This window comes from Prunus mume, linkage group LG2, assembly GCF_029339155.1.
Source record: "Prunus mume cultivar Tortuosa linkage group LG2, ASM2933915v1, whole genome shotgun sequence".
Classification (NCBI taxonomy): domain Eukaryota; kingdom Viridiplantae; phylum Streptophyta; class Magnoliopsida; order Rosales; family Rosaceae; genus Prunus; species Prunus mume.
This window is the reverse complement of record NC_142699.1, coordinates 38,046,996-38,061,590: the sequence shown is the minus strand read 5'-3', so window position 1 is coordinate 38,061,590 and position 14,595 is coordinate 38,046,996. Positions and strand designations below refer to the sequence as shown.

Below are 14,595 nucleotides of genomic sequence, written 5' to 3'. Positions count from 1 at the left end.
AATATTTTTTTTATTTAATTCACTTGGTGATATCATTAGATATATGAGTCCTACTTAATATGTCACATCAACAATCTAACATATTTTTTAACACAAACTTATGGCATGGATTATTTGTGAGCACCATTAATCTTGAGATCACAAATGACAAAAAAAATAAGATGTAACATGATAGTTTGGTTAACTTAAAAAGCATTTTGTGATAAAAAGCCCATAATAATAATTTTTGTGCTGATATGCATGTTCAAAATGCTTCTTTCATATTTGTTTTTTGTTTTATTTTTATTTGTATAGAATTTTTGTGAGACATAAATTCATACTTTCGGATATTAAAATTGATTTGAACTTGCCAAAATTGAAAATTACAGGATCGAATTCGGAATTTCCAATCCAACGTACAGCCCTAAACTAGTTGAGCTATTCTAAACCATTAGCCCCTAAACCGGTGAGCATGTGCCAATTGGTTTTATTTTATATTTTATTTTTAGAATTAAAAAAGATAACATGGGTATTTATGTTCCATAAAAGTAGGTCATATTATTTGCTTTTGTTTTTAATTTTTAATGTTTTAATATAAAAATGTGAAATTACCATATTATCCTCATTTAATTAATAATTCAATTCTTAATGTTTGAATTGATTAAGAGTATTTTATGATATTTTGAATGTTCACCATTCCTGCATAGATATTAAGCTGGTTAATTAATAAAAAAGTTGGGTATAAATAGAGGCCACCAATGTATTTTTCCTTCATACATAGAGAGAGATTCAATCACCGGAATTAAAGAAAGAGAGTGGCGGTTGAAGTGGACTGTGTAAGAAAGAAGCTCAATTTCTCAAACAATGCGAAGGTAAATCAACTACCATTTTCTCGCTCCGATTCAGAACTTTCCCGATAACGAAACACAAGTGGTCATAATTTTCTTTGGTTGATTTGATGCAGACCGGGGCTTTATAATCGGCAGCATGCGAAGCAAGCAGGAGCGGTGAAGGGCATGATTGGGAGGCTATTGATCGCTGTTGTGGTTGTCATCTGCACCATTTCGTTCCTGGTTTTGTGGACGAGCAATGGCGGTGGTCCATCCGGCTCTCGCCCTGAGGTTAGTCTGAAGCTGGGTTTAGAATCATCCTGTTCAATTTTAGTTAGTATAGATTGGCACATTAGTTCAGTGTTCGCTTTCTATTTGTTTGCCCGAATTAGTGATAACGATGAAAAGGCGCTTTCTCTTGAATGATGATTTACTTCAACTATGCTAATTACTAGGTAAATGCTACTGATTCTTGGATACATTGGAATTAGGAATTTTATCTCAATAAATCAGTATCTTCGGGGAGGTTACTGGGTATGTATATCAGGTTGTAGCAGTGATTTAGTGCTAATTAAGATTTTAGGATGCAGTCAAATGTCCCCTGGAAATTAAATACCTTTACTTTTCTGTTGCTACCTATTGACTGAACATTATCTTTGATATGAATGAGATCGCTGAAAATTCAAAATTTGTAATGCCAAGGTAAATGGTATTGATAATAACTGAAAATTGATATTTTGTCTATGATCAGTGAAGAAGATACTATGACTGGTTATTGGGAAAAAAAAAATTGGTATAAAACATCAAGCGATCAAGCATAAAGTACTCATGCCATATCCAATTTTACATTTTTTTTAAAAAGAAAAAAAAGCACATTCGAAATCACCCTTCTGAGATGCTTTTGATGATAATGAATCAACATCTCAACGTCACTAGGAGTTTCCTGTGGTGTATTTTGTAATGGCCCAGTAAAAAAAAGGGTTGTAAGAAGGAAGCTGAGGTGGAGTTTAATGTTTTCGTACAATAAAATTGTCTCTTGCTCAAAAAAATGTAACAGCGGAACTGCTTGTTATGTATTTGTTGAAACTTTGACTCTGAATTTTCTTACCACGCATATGCAGTTGAACTTGGATAAACTTTGGAGAAGTGCTGATTCTGGTGGTTGGAGACCATCATCAGCTCCACGATCTAATTGGCCTCGTATGTGTTTCCTTTTTTCTCAATGAATTGTGCTTTGGTTTTTGTAAAATTCATTTTAAAGTTGTTCTGGTGCTTCTACTTTGTGGCAGCTCCACCTAGGGAGACTAACGGCTACCTACGAGTGCGCTGTAATGGTGGTCTCAATCAACAACGTACAGCGGTCCGTAACTTTCTCTTTTTCTGTATGATCTGTAATTGCATATTTTCACCCATGATCTTACGAGGGGAATATTTACCTTCTGTTACTCTCTTGGATGTTTTAGATATGTAATGCTGTTCTTGCAGCAAGAATCATGAATGCTACACTTGTGCTGCCTGAATTGGATGCAAACTCTTTTTGGCATGATGACAGGTATCTATTTTCAATGGTTGTCTGACCCTTATTTCACATATATAGATTTTTTTTCACCTATTCAAATTTCACTTTTAATATAGAATTATTAAATTTTATTTTCTGATTGAGGCTATTAAACCAAGAGAGACGAGGTAGGGTAGATAGAATTGTGACAAACATGTAGCTACATGATAGATGTGTCACACAGAGGAATTGGAAGATGTTTTCAGATAGAACTTGTTGCTGTAAGACATTACTTCTCTTCTTCTTTCATCACATGTACTTAAAACCTACATAATAAGAGATTTCATTGGAAAGGCCTTCAATTTTCAAGTTTATTCATTAGCTGATCTAGGACGACTCTTCTCTTGGGGACTTGCTTAAGGGTTTCAATAGTTACAGACCAATCTTGAGTTTCTCTATTTAACAATTTTCTGATTTTGTTGACACATGTGGATCCTCCGATTGAGGATTCTCTGAGTCTGCAATTTTTATACTTACAGGTTTAGTTAAGAATTAGGATAAGTAAGTTTAAGGAAGGTCAACTTTGTTGCTTTGGATATCTTTTTCTCATTGATAGGAAAGTAATATGTTAATAAAAACAACTGTGAGGAAAGTTACAGCTTTAAGATAACTGCATGAATGCATTTTTCTGTAGATCTTTTTGCATATTTTCATAGGAATATCTCCCTCCATATTTTAATTAATCTTATATTTGCTTCGGAAAACAAAGGAATTTGTTTTGTGGAACTTTGAGTAATGTGTCCACTGCTCTCGTTGATTAGTTGAATGCTTGTTTCTGTAAACTCTATAAAGTTTTAAATGCTTTTAACTGCAGCATGTTATCTTTAACATGTGCAGTGGTTTCCGCGGTATCTATGATGTTGAGCATTTTATCATGTCATTGAGGTATGATGTAAAAATTGTAGAAAAAATACCAGAAATTCGCAAAAATGGGAAGACAAAGAAGATAAAAGCTGTACAGGTAAAGCATATGTATTTGTTTTGATCACATTCAGAAATAAAATTTGAGTTGTTCAATAGGTTTGAAATATTTACTCCTTCCTCTAAACCTTGTCTCAGCTTCGCCCCCCTAGAGATGCTCCTATCAGTTGGTATACTACGGATGCTCTTGCGAAAATGAAGGAGCATGGTGCTATTTATCTTACTCCCTTTTCACATCGTTTGGCAGAAGAAATTGACAACCCTGAGTATCAACGGTTGAGGTGCAGAGTGAACTATCATGCTCTGAGATTTAAGACAAATATAATGAAGCTAAGTCAGTCAATAGTTGATAAGCTTCGCTCACAAGGTCACTTCATGTCCATACATCTTCGTTTTGAAATGGATATGCTGGCATTTGCTGGGTACGTTCTTATCTGATTATCTTTTCTAAATTCACGTTTGCATCTGCATGATGGTGGAGGGTCAGATGTAGAACAAATGGTTGACATCATTGCATATGGGGAAAAATCTGCTTAAAAGACAAGAATGTGATAGGAGTGAAAAATCCAACCAAACCTCACAGAGTCACATGGAGAAAGACACTTGTGTACAATGCATACATTGGGTTAAATTAAATCAAAGATTTGATGTGGAACAAGGAGAGAAATAAGGTAACTAATGCCGTAGTTTCAAGCATAACTAATGCCATGAGTGTCGTAGGATGTAGATCAGTGTGATACTAATTGATGTAGAACAAGGAGAGAAATAAGGTAAAATATAAACTCGGATAGTAATTTAACACAACAGCTTGAACTTAATTTGTTAACTTTAGTATCAATTGGTCAAAACTAAGATTCCCAGCACAAGTGTGGCCTGTCTATATAGTCTCTCTAATATGAGTTAATTTCTTGGTGAAATCCTTATATAAAATGAGGAATGACTGGACTGTTCTCCTTTATATCATGCCAAGAATTCTCCTATTTCATAGCCACTAGCTATGTAAGGGGTACAATCTGTTTGTTTCATGACTGGAATAGTTCATGATTAAGATTTTGAAAAGTAATGTTATCTGAAGACTTCTTAAAATCTGGTATGATTATTCTGCAGCTGTTTTGATATTTTCAACCCCAAAGAGCAAGATATTTTGAAGAAGTATCGGAAAGAAAATTTTGCACCAAAGAAGCTTGTGTATGAGGAAAGAAGAGCCATTGGAAAATGCCCATTAACTCCAGAAGAGGTAACATTATCTGTCTTGTTAATGTTTTTTTTATTTGTCGTTGGAAAGTGTTGTTTTATACTGCCGGTGAATGGTGACATTACCCTGGATGGCTGTTACCTTGCATCAGTATCTTGTTATGTTTTGCTTACCAGGTGATAACACTCATTTCCTATATAAAACACTAACAAAGTTATGTCCCTCTTTCTATGCAGGTTGGTCTTATTTTACGTGCAATGGGGTTTAACAATTCTACCAGGATATACCTAGCTGCTGGTGAACTATTTGGTGGAGAGAGATTCATGAAACCGTTCCGGGCTTTGTTCCCTCACCTTGAGAACCACAGTTCTGTAGATCCTGCAGACGAGCTAGCAGAAAATGCCCAGGGATTGTTAGGGTCTGCGGTGGACTACATGGTTTGCCTCCTCTCTGATATTTTTATGCCTACATATGATGGCCCTAGCAACTTTGCCAACAATCTCCTTGGACACCGCCTATATTATGGCTTTCGGACCACAATTAGACCCGATAGGAAAGCTCTTGCTCCAATCTTCGTTGATCTAGAGAAGGGACGGACAACTGGTTTTGAAGAAGCTGTTAGGCAAGCCATGCTCAATACTAACCTTGGCGGGCCCCACAAGCGGATTCCGCCTGATTCTTTCTATACAAATTCTTGGCCCGAATGTTTCTGCCTAACATCTCCAAAGGATCCAGTGCATAAATGTCCACCAGATAATGTTTTGGAAATTCTTAACAGCCAGTTGGGTGAAGCCACTGATGACCTGGAATCCGTGCCCCAATCAAATTCAACAATATCTGTGGCAGAAAGATGAAAAGTAGTCTCAGGATTTATAGCGGGTGATTGTTCCACGCCAATACTGATGAATCCCTGTCCGTGTAATTGACAAGGAATGGCTTTCCATAATAATACTCTGCCTTCAGGTAATCATTATCTGTACTTCTGTTGTGTTTAATTTGTTTTTTAATAAAGAAATTTCCTTGCTTGTCCTCTTTCACAAACAATCCCATATTGTTTTATTCATCATTTGGATATTTATGGATATTTCGTGTTCCTTTTGATCATACAAGTTGATGGTTTTTCGGTGACTCTGGTCTTGTGGTGATTTGAGACAGGATCCATGTTGGGTATTGGGGGCAGGTTCATGTTATCTTGGGGTTCACGCCATGGTGATTCAGTATATCGAAAAAGAAGTTGACACTGCTGGAGGACGCATGAGCCAAGCCATGTTGATAGTTTCAGATTTGTTATGCTGTGATCTAAAAATTTACTTCTGATTAGTGATATTGTATTATATTTGATTGACTCCCTTATATGTTTCTGCCATGTCACATGTGTGACTAATCATATAAGATTTTCAGTCTTACCTTACAAAAATGCTACATTAAGTATTAAATTACTCGGTAAGCTCATTCTGGTTTTGATCCATTTTGAAAGGCTCTAACTTTGACTTTTGAGTGAGCTCGTAAATGAACTGTAGCTTCATTACATGCATCTGATGTGCGATTTGAATCAAGGATTGGGAAAAATTAAAAATAAATTATCTGACCCTAGCCTCCAGTTTATTCTGTGTCTTCTGCAATATCAACATATATTTTACTTCATTTTACTCTTCCCCAGAAAATCAGTCTTGTTATTGAAAACATATATTTGCTATTGTTGCTGCCTGTTTGCATCGATGTGGTTTGTGTTCCTTTGGGCGTACCTGGTTTTTGGTGCTTTGTTAGCTCCCTCGGCCTGTGGCTGTTGGTGATTACTACTCTTGTCTGGCCTCTCTTTTGGGTAGTTGCTTAGGCCAGCTGGTCTTGTCAGTGGTTCTAATGCTGCCTGTTGTAGTTTTGTTGCTTTTCTTCTTGGATTTTATTTCCGCTTCTTAACGTTCAGCTTCCTTGTCCCGAGCCTATTCTCTTTGTTTTGTTTTGGTCAGGGCCTGGGTGTTGGTGTATTTTCTCAATATTTTGACATAATCCAAAACATAAGCTTTGTAAAACCTTTCAGTAATTAAATACTTAAATTTTTGAGTGTTCTAGGTATTCACGTATTAAAATATGAGTGAACGATGAAATTCATGTCATGCACATATGATCAGAGTCGCACCAAAAAATTACTCCAGAATACCCTTCCCTGGTTCAAATTCAATTCCCTCGTAACAGGAGGAAAGATGGTACATTAATACTTAAATAGTCTGCATTACATTTGAAAATTGCCCAGTTAAAGCTGTCTATTTCTGTAAGAACGTAAAGTATCAGTAATGAACTAGCATGGTCTTTATTTTCTTCTACTTTCCTTTCTCTAATGAGATTCAGACAAGGCATCTCATGTTTTTATCAAATTCGTCTACTAGTTATTCTTATTCCCTTGTCCTCCCCAATAATCTTTTGTTCTACCCATTATCCATATAGCCACATCAGAATCAAAGTCCTACTAGCTTGGCTACCAGTCATGTCCAAGCCTAACAATTCAATAGGTTGAAGGATTTATAGCCATATGAACAAATAAACAATGAGCTAAGTACAAACAGGGCCAAACTAAAACGAATTATATAAAATAATTAAATAACTGCAATCCATTTGTCAAACCAAGGAATCAACATGTACGACTAGTGTTCCGAAACAATAACCCTCAGTAAACAATTTCACCATTCCAGAATTGGTGGGAAAGCGAAATAAATAAAGGATGAAGTCTATTCTATCAAAGATAATCAATTCAAGGCATTAGTAGTTGTTACTCTAAGAGCATATACATCCAGTCATTTACAAACATGGACATTCGAATCACAAAATGGATAAAAAAGGAAAAAGGAATGACAGTGTAAGGTAAATTAGCCTGAGGATTGTACACGCAACTTGTTGGCAACATACAGCAGATGTCTGATGTTTGTTGGAGGATAGTTCTGCAGTAGTTTGAGATTAGAGGTAAAATCACCTGCTAGTAAGCGCCTCCGAATGAGAATCAACATTGCACAGCATACTCGAAGAAGGGTTTCCTACAATTGTTAGTCAGCTACGTCGTTAGCCTAAATACAAACAAACAAAAGACAAAGCCAAAAGCAAACCCGAAAGTGCAGAGCACTACTTTTCTGGACACAACAAAGGCAGGCTTAGTCCTCAGAACCTCAAACCATAGGCAAAAAATTCTATCTGAATTGAGTTGCATATTACCGACAATCTAAAGGGTGGTGTAACACACCGTGAAAGCAAAAGTAATGTAAAGTCAGAAAGAGTATAACACTACCTGAGGACCTTCTGGGTCACTTAAAAGTGTATCCCAAATGTGAAGGCTGTCTGCGAAATTGAATTCCTGGGTTAAGAGAAGGGTGATCCACCTAAATGCATAAAATTGGGGATTGACCTGACATTTTAAAGTAGAACCCAGTCAGACATTTATACCAAGTATTTTGTGACCTAAATAGTATTTTAAAAAGAATTGGCAAATCATGAATGCTAAGCTAATGAGAACTGCACGTAGAGATGTAAAATATACAGTGGTTAGCACAGGCAGGTTCCTGTTGTGCCCCTGCCCGCCTCAATTGGGCTTGTGTTGTACTAGGCCACATGTCCATTGAGTTTTCTATTTATTTATTTTTAAGATCAGATTGAGTTAAAATTGGGGCACATCAAAACATTTGGTTATTACAGTTTGCAAAAGCCAAACTTGAAGTCTAGTCTAGTGTGAATTTATAAAGATTTAATGAGTGTGCTACACTGCTACTCACATAATGCTCTCTCTCTCTTGTCATAATGTGACTTTTGTCTTCATTTGATTTATGATCTACACTTCTTTTGTCTGAATTTATAGTTAACATTGTTATCATTATTTGGACAAAATTTGTTTCAGAATATGTTTAACCAGGTTCTTTTTACTCACCATCATCAAAACTCAGTTCAATATTATTTTACAGTTCTTTTACTCAACCATCAGGATGTAATATGAAAAAAGATATATGTTAAAAATGTCTTACTTTGGTTGTGATCTCAAGATGACGCCATAGCTCTTCATCATGTTCCTTCAAAAGCTGTGACAATTTTGTTATAGTGGAACGAATTCCCACAACACTATTATCAAGTTGCTGACAGAAATGATCCCGGAAGCCACTCAATAATTCAACAAAACAAAAGAATGTGTCTGCTTCAGCAGAGGCCTACAAAACTTGACATTAGGAAACAATGAGCAAAATTAACCAATAACAATAAATAAAATGGCAGTGAAGAAGTGTTACGCACAAAAAGTATAATGACAATAAACTGATTTATATCACTGTGTCCATTACTGTTATCCCTTTTCATGAATTAACACAATTTTTTGTTCAAAGCCAACATCCAAATCAATCACTAAACATTTTATTTTGTTATAGATAAAACATAGGCATTGCTGAATAGTTTTCGTAACAAATTGCTCTCAATTCTTTTTTCAGGTGACTTAAATTGTACCACTTGTGAGTTGTGATCAACATTTGCCCCTTCTTTTTCTGCATGTTACAATTAACACCCCTATTGGTCATAATTAAGCCTGCACATCCTAAGAAGCATGATCATATGGTGATATTGACCAGAAGAACATGCAATTCAAATAAAGTTAAGGACAATCAGAAAGTCAACATCAGCTCCCTAGTACAGCAGAGTACCTAAATTTTGAACCTCACATTCAGATAACAACATATAAGAACATCTTATGGTCCAAAGACAAACATCAAAATCTGAAGACAGCTTCTAGATTAAATTTTTATAGAAAAAGTTGAAATCGAATACAAAAAATATATGGCATTCTTACCGCATCTTCCTCATTTGGATCAGTCTTGAATACATAGAACAGTGGTGCCAAAATTTCGTTCATCCCTTGAACATATCTTATACCGGGATTTAGCTTGGCAAATACAATCAGGATGTTCTTCAAAGCATCCTGAAATTGTTATATACATTTAAGTCAGCCAGATTTCTAGTATTTGGCAAATCTTACAGATGGCTTGTACCATAGTTTGAACCAAGGGTCAAGCGCAAACCTGATTAGATTTAGCATCTGAAGAGTCCCCAGAGAAAAAGTGCAAATCTGGATGAGTACGCTTTACATCTCGGTCAATCTGCTCTATGATCTCTGTGTCCTACATGATCAAAAGTTTGAGTTAGATATTTCATAAGAAGTTTTTGCGCCAGTAACTGCTACCACCATTCTATAATGGTACAACAGGACAAGGAACTAATATTTTCAAAGCGGAGAATTCTTCTCTTTAAGAGTGAAGATGTTGTATTGCATCACAACTGTGTCTTGTGTTTATCCGGCTGAAGGAGGGTCCCAGAGCAAAAAAGTAAATAAAAAATCATGGTACATCGGAACTAATTAGGTAAGGCATGACTTTTAAGGATGCATTGCGAAATATGATCTTCGATATATTCCAGTGGCAAAAGAAGAGTTAGTGTTGAACAGCAAAGTAGTTTGAAACAGGATTTATTTAGTTTATGGGGGTCCTCTTTTTATTATTATTTTTTCTCTTTAAAAAGATCTTAGTTGAGTTAAGGAAGAATTTAACAAAGCATCAACTATGGGCCTTAAATAAGTTAAGCAAGTAATTTCACCCAGTAACTACCTGGAAGAACTGATTCCAGACGCTGGACTGCCCAAGACTCAATGGATGCTCGCCATGAGTTATTTCTGATCTTGATAGCAACCCTTTGCCTTGACCTTTTGATTCATCAGTGTCACAATTTGTACAGTTATCCATCTTCCTTGTGATTTCTGACTGACTAGCCAAAGGAAACATTCAGAAACTCATACTTTAACAGAAGTTAAGAATTGCAAAAATGCACGAATCACATAAGCATATTGTGCCAACCTTTCATTTTTCATTTTATCTTCACTTTTCATTAAGACCCTACAAAGCTGGCTAAAGCTGTTGACCAACACCCAATATGAAACACTACAAGGAGAAGTGAAGATAACTGCATTGCTAAACTGGATGAAAAGGCTGGAACATCTACAGTAAAATTTTGTGGGTTACCCTCCGCTCAATTTTCAGGAATAAAAATCAATGAGCTATTCTTTCCTATAGAAAATGTCTGCTAACACTCTTTGCACTATCAGCATTACCAGCTGATCATTCAATGGCATCAATTTATTTGCTCTTCAAAATCTCCATCGATTTGAACAATTGTGACTAAAACTTGTAGCAAATTTTGAGAACAGCGTTAGCCCATTAAAGAAAATAGTTAGCAGAAGTCCTTCAAATCAAAACAAACTGTGCTGTTCTTATACCCTGTATAATTAGTCTAGTTTTTTCAGTTTCATCTTCAAATCCCAAACATGAACATAAAAATGGAAAGAGAAAACAATAAACATGACTTACAGGATTCATCAAAAGCTCATCTTTAAAATGCTTGTACTGTGACCTCTTTTTAGCTAACTCAGATGACCAAAGCCCCCGATCTGGTGGTAGATATCCAAGTAAAAGCTGCAAGCAATAATTATCAACGCTTAAAATTAAACCAAGTCCCTCAAATGCAACAAGAAAACTCAAAATTGCACACTTTATTCACACTGTCAAGCTTTATTGGCTAGTCTAGTAACTTTTGAGGCCCTCAAATTATCATTCCATCCATAATAAGCTAAAACTATTACCGCATTTTCTCTAGAACCAAACACAACATTAACACAAAATGAAATCAAATACAAAAACGAATCATAATCACCTTCCACACAGTAGAACGTATGCCGGCACCATCTGGTATGCCCTGCGACGCAATTCTACGCAAATCGCGCAAATTAATCGTCTTTCTTGATAGCTACAAACACAAAATTAAAAAATTAAAAAAAAAACAAACCAGAATTCAACATCTCTACATGCACACAGAGAGAGAGAGGGAGAGAGAAAAAGAAAATCTAACCTCGACCAAGAGCTGAGCCTGCCTGGAGATGTCTTCGGGGGAAGGAGTGGTGTTGTTCTTGTCTTCGTGATTAGGAAGTGAATCTGTGGATTGGGGCTGCGGAGGGGGCTTGTCTTCCCTGGTGGGTTTGGGAGGGGGCACGGGGATTGGTGGGTCAACCATGGACGGTGGCTCGTAGTCAGAGGTGGAAGAAGAACTGGTGATTGTGGTGGGCTTGGAGGTGTAGGGTTGAACGCGATCGTCGTCGAGAGAAGGAGAAGGCGTAGAAGACCAGAGCGAGCTGTTGAGCCATTCTGGGACTCGTTTCTTCACCATTTGAGGTGAGTGAAACATGAAATTCTAGAAATCGATTGAATTTCTAGGGTTCCTGTGTGTTTCTGAGCTGACGCAGTTTCTTCCTCTTCTTCTTCTTCTTTCTTAATTTCTCGCCACGAGTCTCCGAGCGGAAGACAGGCTTGACAGAGACGGAGAGAGATATTGATTGAGCTGAGGTGTGTGCTTTGACTTCTTGACGGACCAATCGTAAGATGCCGCGTTGCTGCAGCTAGTTTTCATGTTAATAAAAAGAGTTAAATACAGTTTTGTTGAGTTGAGTGTTTTATTTATTTATTTTCCTTAATTATAAACTTAATTAAACTCTAGGAGCATGATTGCAACTTTCTTAAATACATGTGTGACGTGTCTAAGTTAACTACTTGATGTGATTAACACACTTAAGACTGTTCTTGAAGAATGTTGTTTCTAATGCGATGATTAAACTCTAATTATAGATCACCATTTGGTTTAATGACATTAATCTCCACTCCGTTTGTTGAATGCCTGCATTTAAATAAAATAAAATAAAACTATAGATCTAGTTTGGCGTAACCAAGTTGGCTAGAAGCAGTTGTGCTTCTCACTCTGTATTGGAGTTCGAATCCCCTCTATATAGTTTAGATTAGATTAAAGTAGAATATCGTTTGTATAAAAATAAATAAATAAATAAAAACTCTAAATATGGGCTGTTCTTTATTCAATTTTTTAAATATTTTTAATAACAGATGGGGAAGGGAGGTTTTTTAAACATGATTTGCAAGTCAAAGATCTTTTTTCTTGGCTAGACTTTGTTGTCTTTTTTTTCGAATTTCAATTAAGAATACAAAAGGAAAATGAGTTTTTTTAAAAAAAAAATTTTAAAAAATTTATATTATATTTTATTTTTAATGCGGAGAATAGAAATTACAAAACAAAGCCTCTAGAAGACGGAGGCCAAAGATGTCAAAATAGAAAGGTGAGTCGATACCCAGATTGTTTCCTGAACTTACCTAAGCTTCTAAGTTGACCATTGATAAACATCGAGCAATCACTATATAAATAGGCACAGTACGTATATTTCAAATGAGGCAATCAAAATGCGAGTGAAAAAGAAAATTCTGTAAGTGCAGAAACAAAATGTAATTAGATGAACTAGCTAGAACAAGCTGCTAGCGGAGCCCATTAAACATGTCCACAATCCAAAGCGCTTGTGAGATGTCCGAAGAGTAATGATATCGTGTAATGGTTTCATCCTCTAAATTGAAATTGCTTATTTCAGTCGGCCAACGAAAATCCATGTAATATATGGAATTGGGTTGGCACTGAGGAAAATTAGCCAAAACCGAGATACTACAATTTTCACTCAGGAACATAACCTCATCTCCAATACTTTTCATTTCAACATGCTGCACGGATCCATCCCTCTCATTGAACACCAACTTGTAAACCATGAATCTCTTTCCACTATCACAATGATCATCTTTCGGCAATCTTCGAACGTGCAACAAGTCTCCCTTGGTTGATTCCACGAGATAAGCTTCATCAGCCTCACTTTGGAACCGACGTTTTTCCTGGTTAAAATACTTTGTTTTCATTGACCACCTATTGATATCAACGGAAAGAATGTTTCCGCACTCTAAAACTGCAAGGACTAGACTTTTATGAAATATAGCATCCATAACACGCCGCGGTGTGAATAATTGAGTCCAATATTTTCTTCCTCCTTTGGTGAAAGCCAACGTAGAAAGACGTCTGCAAACTGCTACAACCATGTAACTGTCTGGATTCAATGTGGGATCCTCAGATAAGATAACCTTCGGGATGTGCTTCGGTATAAGCCCGTACTTTCGGAACTCATCCAAACCTTGACTCGCATACGTGTGGTGGTAACAGAAATCCAAGTGAGGGAGACGAATGGGCGCCGCTGCTTTTCTGAAAGGGTTCACCAGAGTTATAGTCCATAGTTCTTGTTTGCGCAGTTCTAGTTGTTGGTTCCAAAAAAATTTCGATGTACGGACTATCAGTTGTTTTTCCAATACATCCATTGTGGCTAACCAACCATGGCCATGGCACGTACTAATCATATTACAGGGCACTGATAACTCAATGTCGGAGGTTTCTCCTCCAGGAAAGCTGTACAGTTCCAGCTTTCCTTTGGATCCTGTTGCAGTTGGAACCAGGAGCATAGGAAGAAGCTCACGCTGCCAACGCTGCGTTAAGCGATTGTATTCTTTTGCAGCAACACGCCATTGCTTGCAAACGGCAGCAACCCGAATATGGTCAGTGGGATCCCGCAAGTTATCCAGAATTAAAAAATGAATGGGAAGACTTGCCCATTGATCTGACACTCGAGTGTCATTCTTATTATTCCTTAGTCTTGTGAGAGCGTATGAATATTGAACCCAAAACCAACCTGTCCAAGACATGGCTGGCTAGCAATCAAACCTGGACGACTTCAGCGCTAGTGAGGGTTTCTGCAAGTGTGTGTAATTGTGAGGTAGTAATTGTATAGAATTTGATAATGGGTACACGCCTTTATATACAGCACAAGCCCTTACCTTAGGCTAGAAGGAATAGGGTTCCTATATGATCAAGGAAAGCTACCAAGTCAAATACCCAAATTGTCCGTGCCATCCATGTCTTCTTTCCTAATTTGTTGGCATGTGATTATTGATTTAACAGGCCCATACGTGGTTAACTCATGTTTGAGAAAAGAAAAAAAAATCAGAACATAGAAAGACCGAATCGACTTCTTCGATTCATGGAGTCTGTTTCTGTTTTTAGGTTTTTGAAATCTTCCTCAAACATTTTTCTTATTCTATATGTTTGCCCTCCATATTTTGACTTGTAAAATGCCACCAAATAAAAAAATAAAAAATTCTCATTGCAATACAAACGTTTGA

At 36.6% G+C, this 14,595-nt stretch overlaps 3 protein-coding genes across 5 annotated transcripts; 1 reads left to right on the top strand and 2 right to left on the bottom strand.

The window, feature by feature from the left end:
- The first annotated feature begins 732 nt into the window (after positions 1 to 732).
- LOC148920246 (O-fucosyltransferase 1-like) lies at positions 733 to 5,959 on the top strand. 3 transcript variants are annotated; one of them, XM_016791812.2, is made up of 10 exons: positions 733 to 851; positions 944 to 1,100; positions 1,931 to 2,009; positions 2,099 to 2,169; positions 2,273 to 2,361; positions 3,205 to 3,328; positions 3,427 to 3,710; positions 4,396 to 4,525; positions 4,720 to 5,446; positions 5,639 to 5,959. In XM_016791812.2, the coding sequence occupies exons 1-9, from the start codon at positions 844 to 846 to the stop codon at positions 5,335 to 5,337; spliced, it is 1,560 nt and encodes a 519-aa protein (XP_016647298.2). In that variant the 5' UTR covers positions 733 to 843; the 3' UTR covers positions 5,338 to 5,446; positions 5,639 to 5,959. The 3 variants fall into 3 exon arrangements, with proteins under 3 accessions (XP_016647298.2, XP_088901533.1, XP_088901534.1); XM_089045407.1 differs by having other exon boundaries at positions 5,635 to 5,959; XM_089045408.1 differs by having other exon boundaries at positions 5,594 to 5,959.
- A 1,088-nt stretch (positions 5,960 to 7,047) lies between these two features.
- LOC103322767 (uncharacterized) lies at positions 7,048 to 11,857 on the bottom strand. The gene is made up of 9 exons (XM_008224695.2): positions 11,399 to 11,857; positions 11,204 to 11,296; positions 10,861 to 10,965; positions 10,105 to 10,257; positions 9,523 to 9,621; positions 9,294 to 9,422; positions 8,485 to 8,664; positions 7,758 to 7,874; positions 7,048 to 7,509 (listed from the first exon to the last, which is right to left on the bottom strand). The coding sequence occupies exons 1-9, from the start codon at positions 11,729 to 11,731 to the stop codon at positions 7,345 to 7,347; spliced, it is 1,374 nt and encodes a 457-aa protein (XP_008222917.1). The 5' UTR covers positions 11,732 to 11,857; the 3' UTR covers positions 7,048 to 7,344.
- Positions 11,858 to 12,861: 1,004 nt separating this feature from the next.
- On the bottom strand, positions 12,862 to 14,118 carry LOC103322780 (F-box protein At2g26160-like). The gene has a single exon (XM_008224710.2). The coding sequence runs from the start codon at positions 14,116 to 14,118 to the stop codon at positions 12,862 to 12,864; it is 1,257 nt and encodes a 418-aa protein (XP_008222932.2).
- Positions 14,119 to 14,595: the final 477 nt, after the last annotated feature.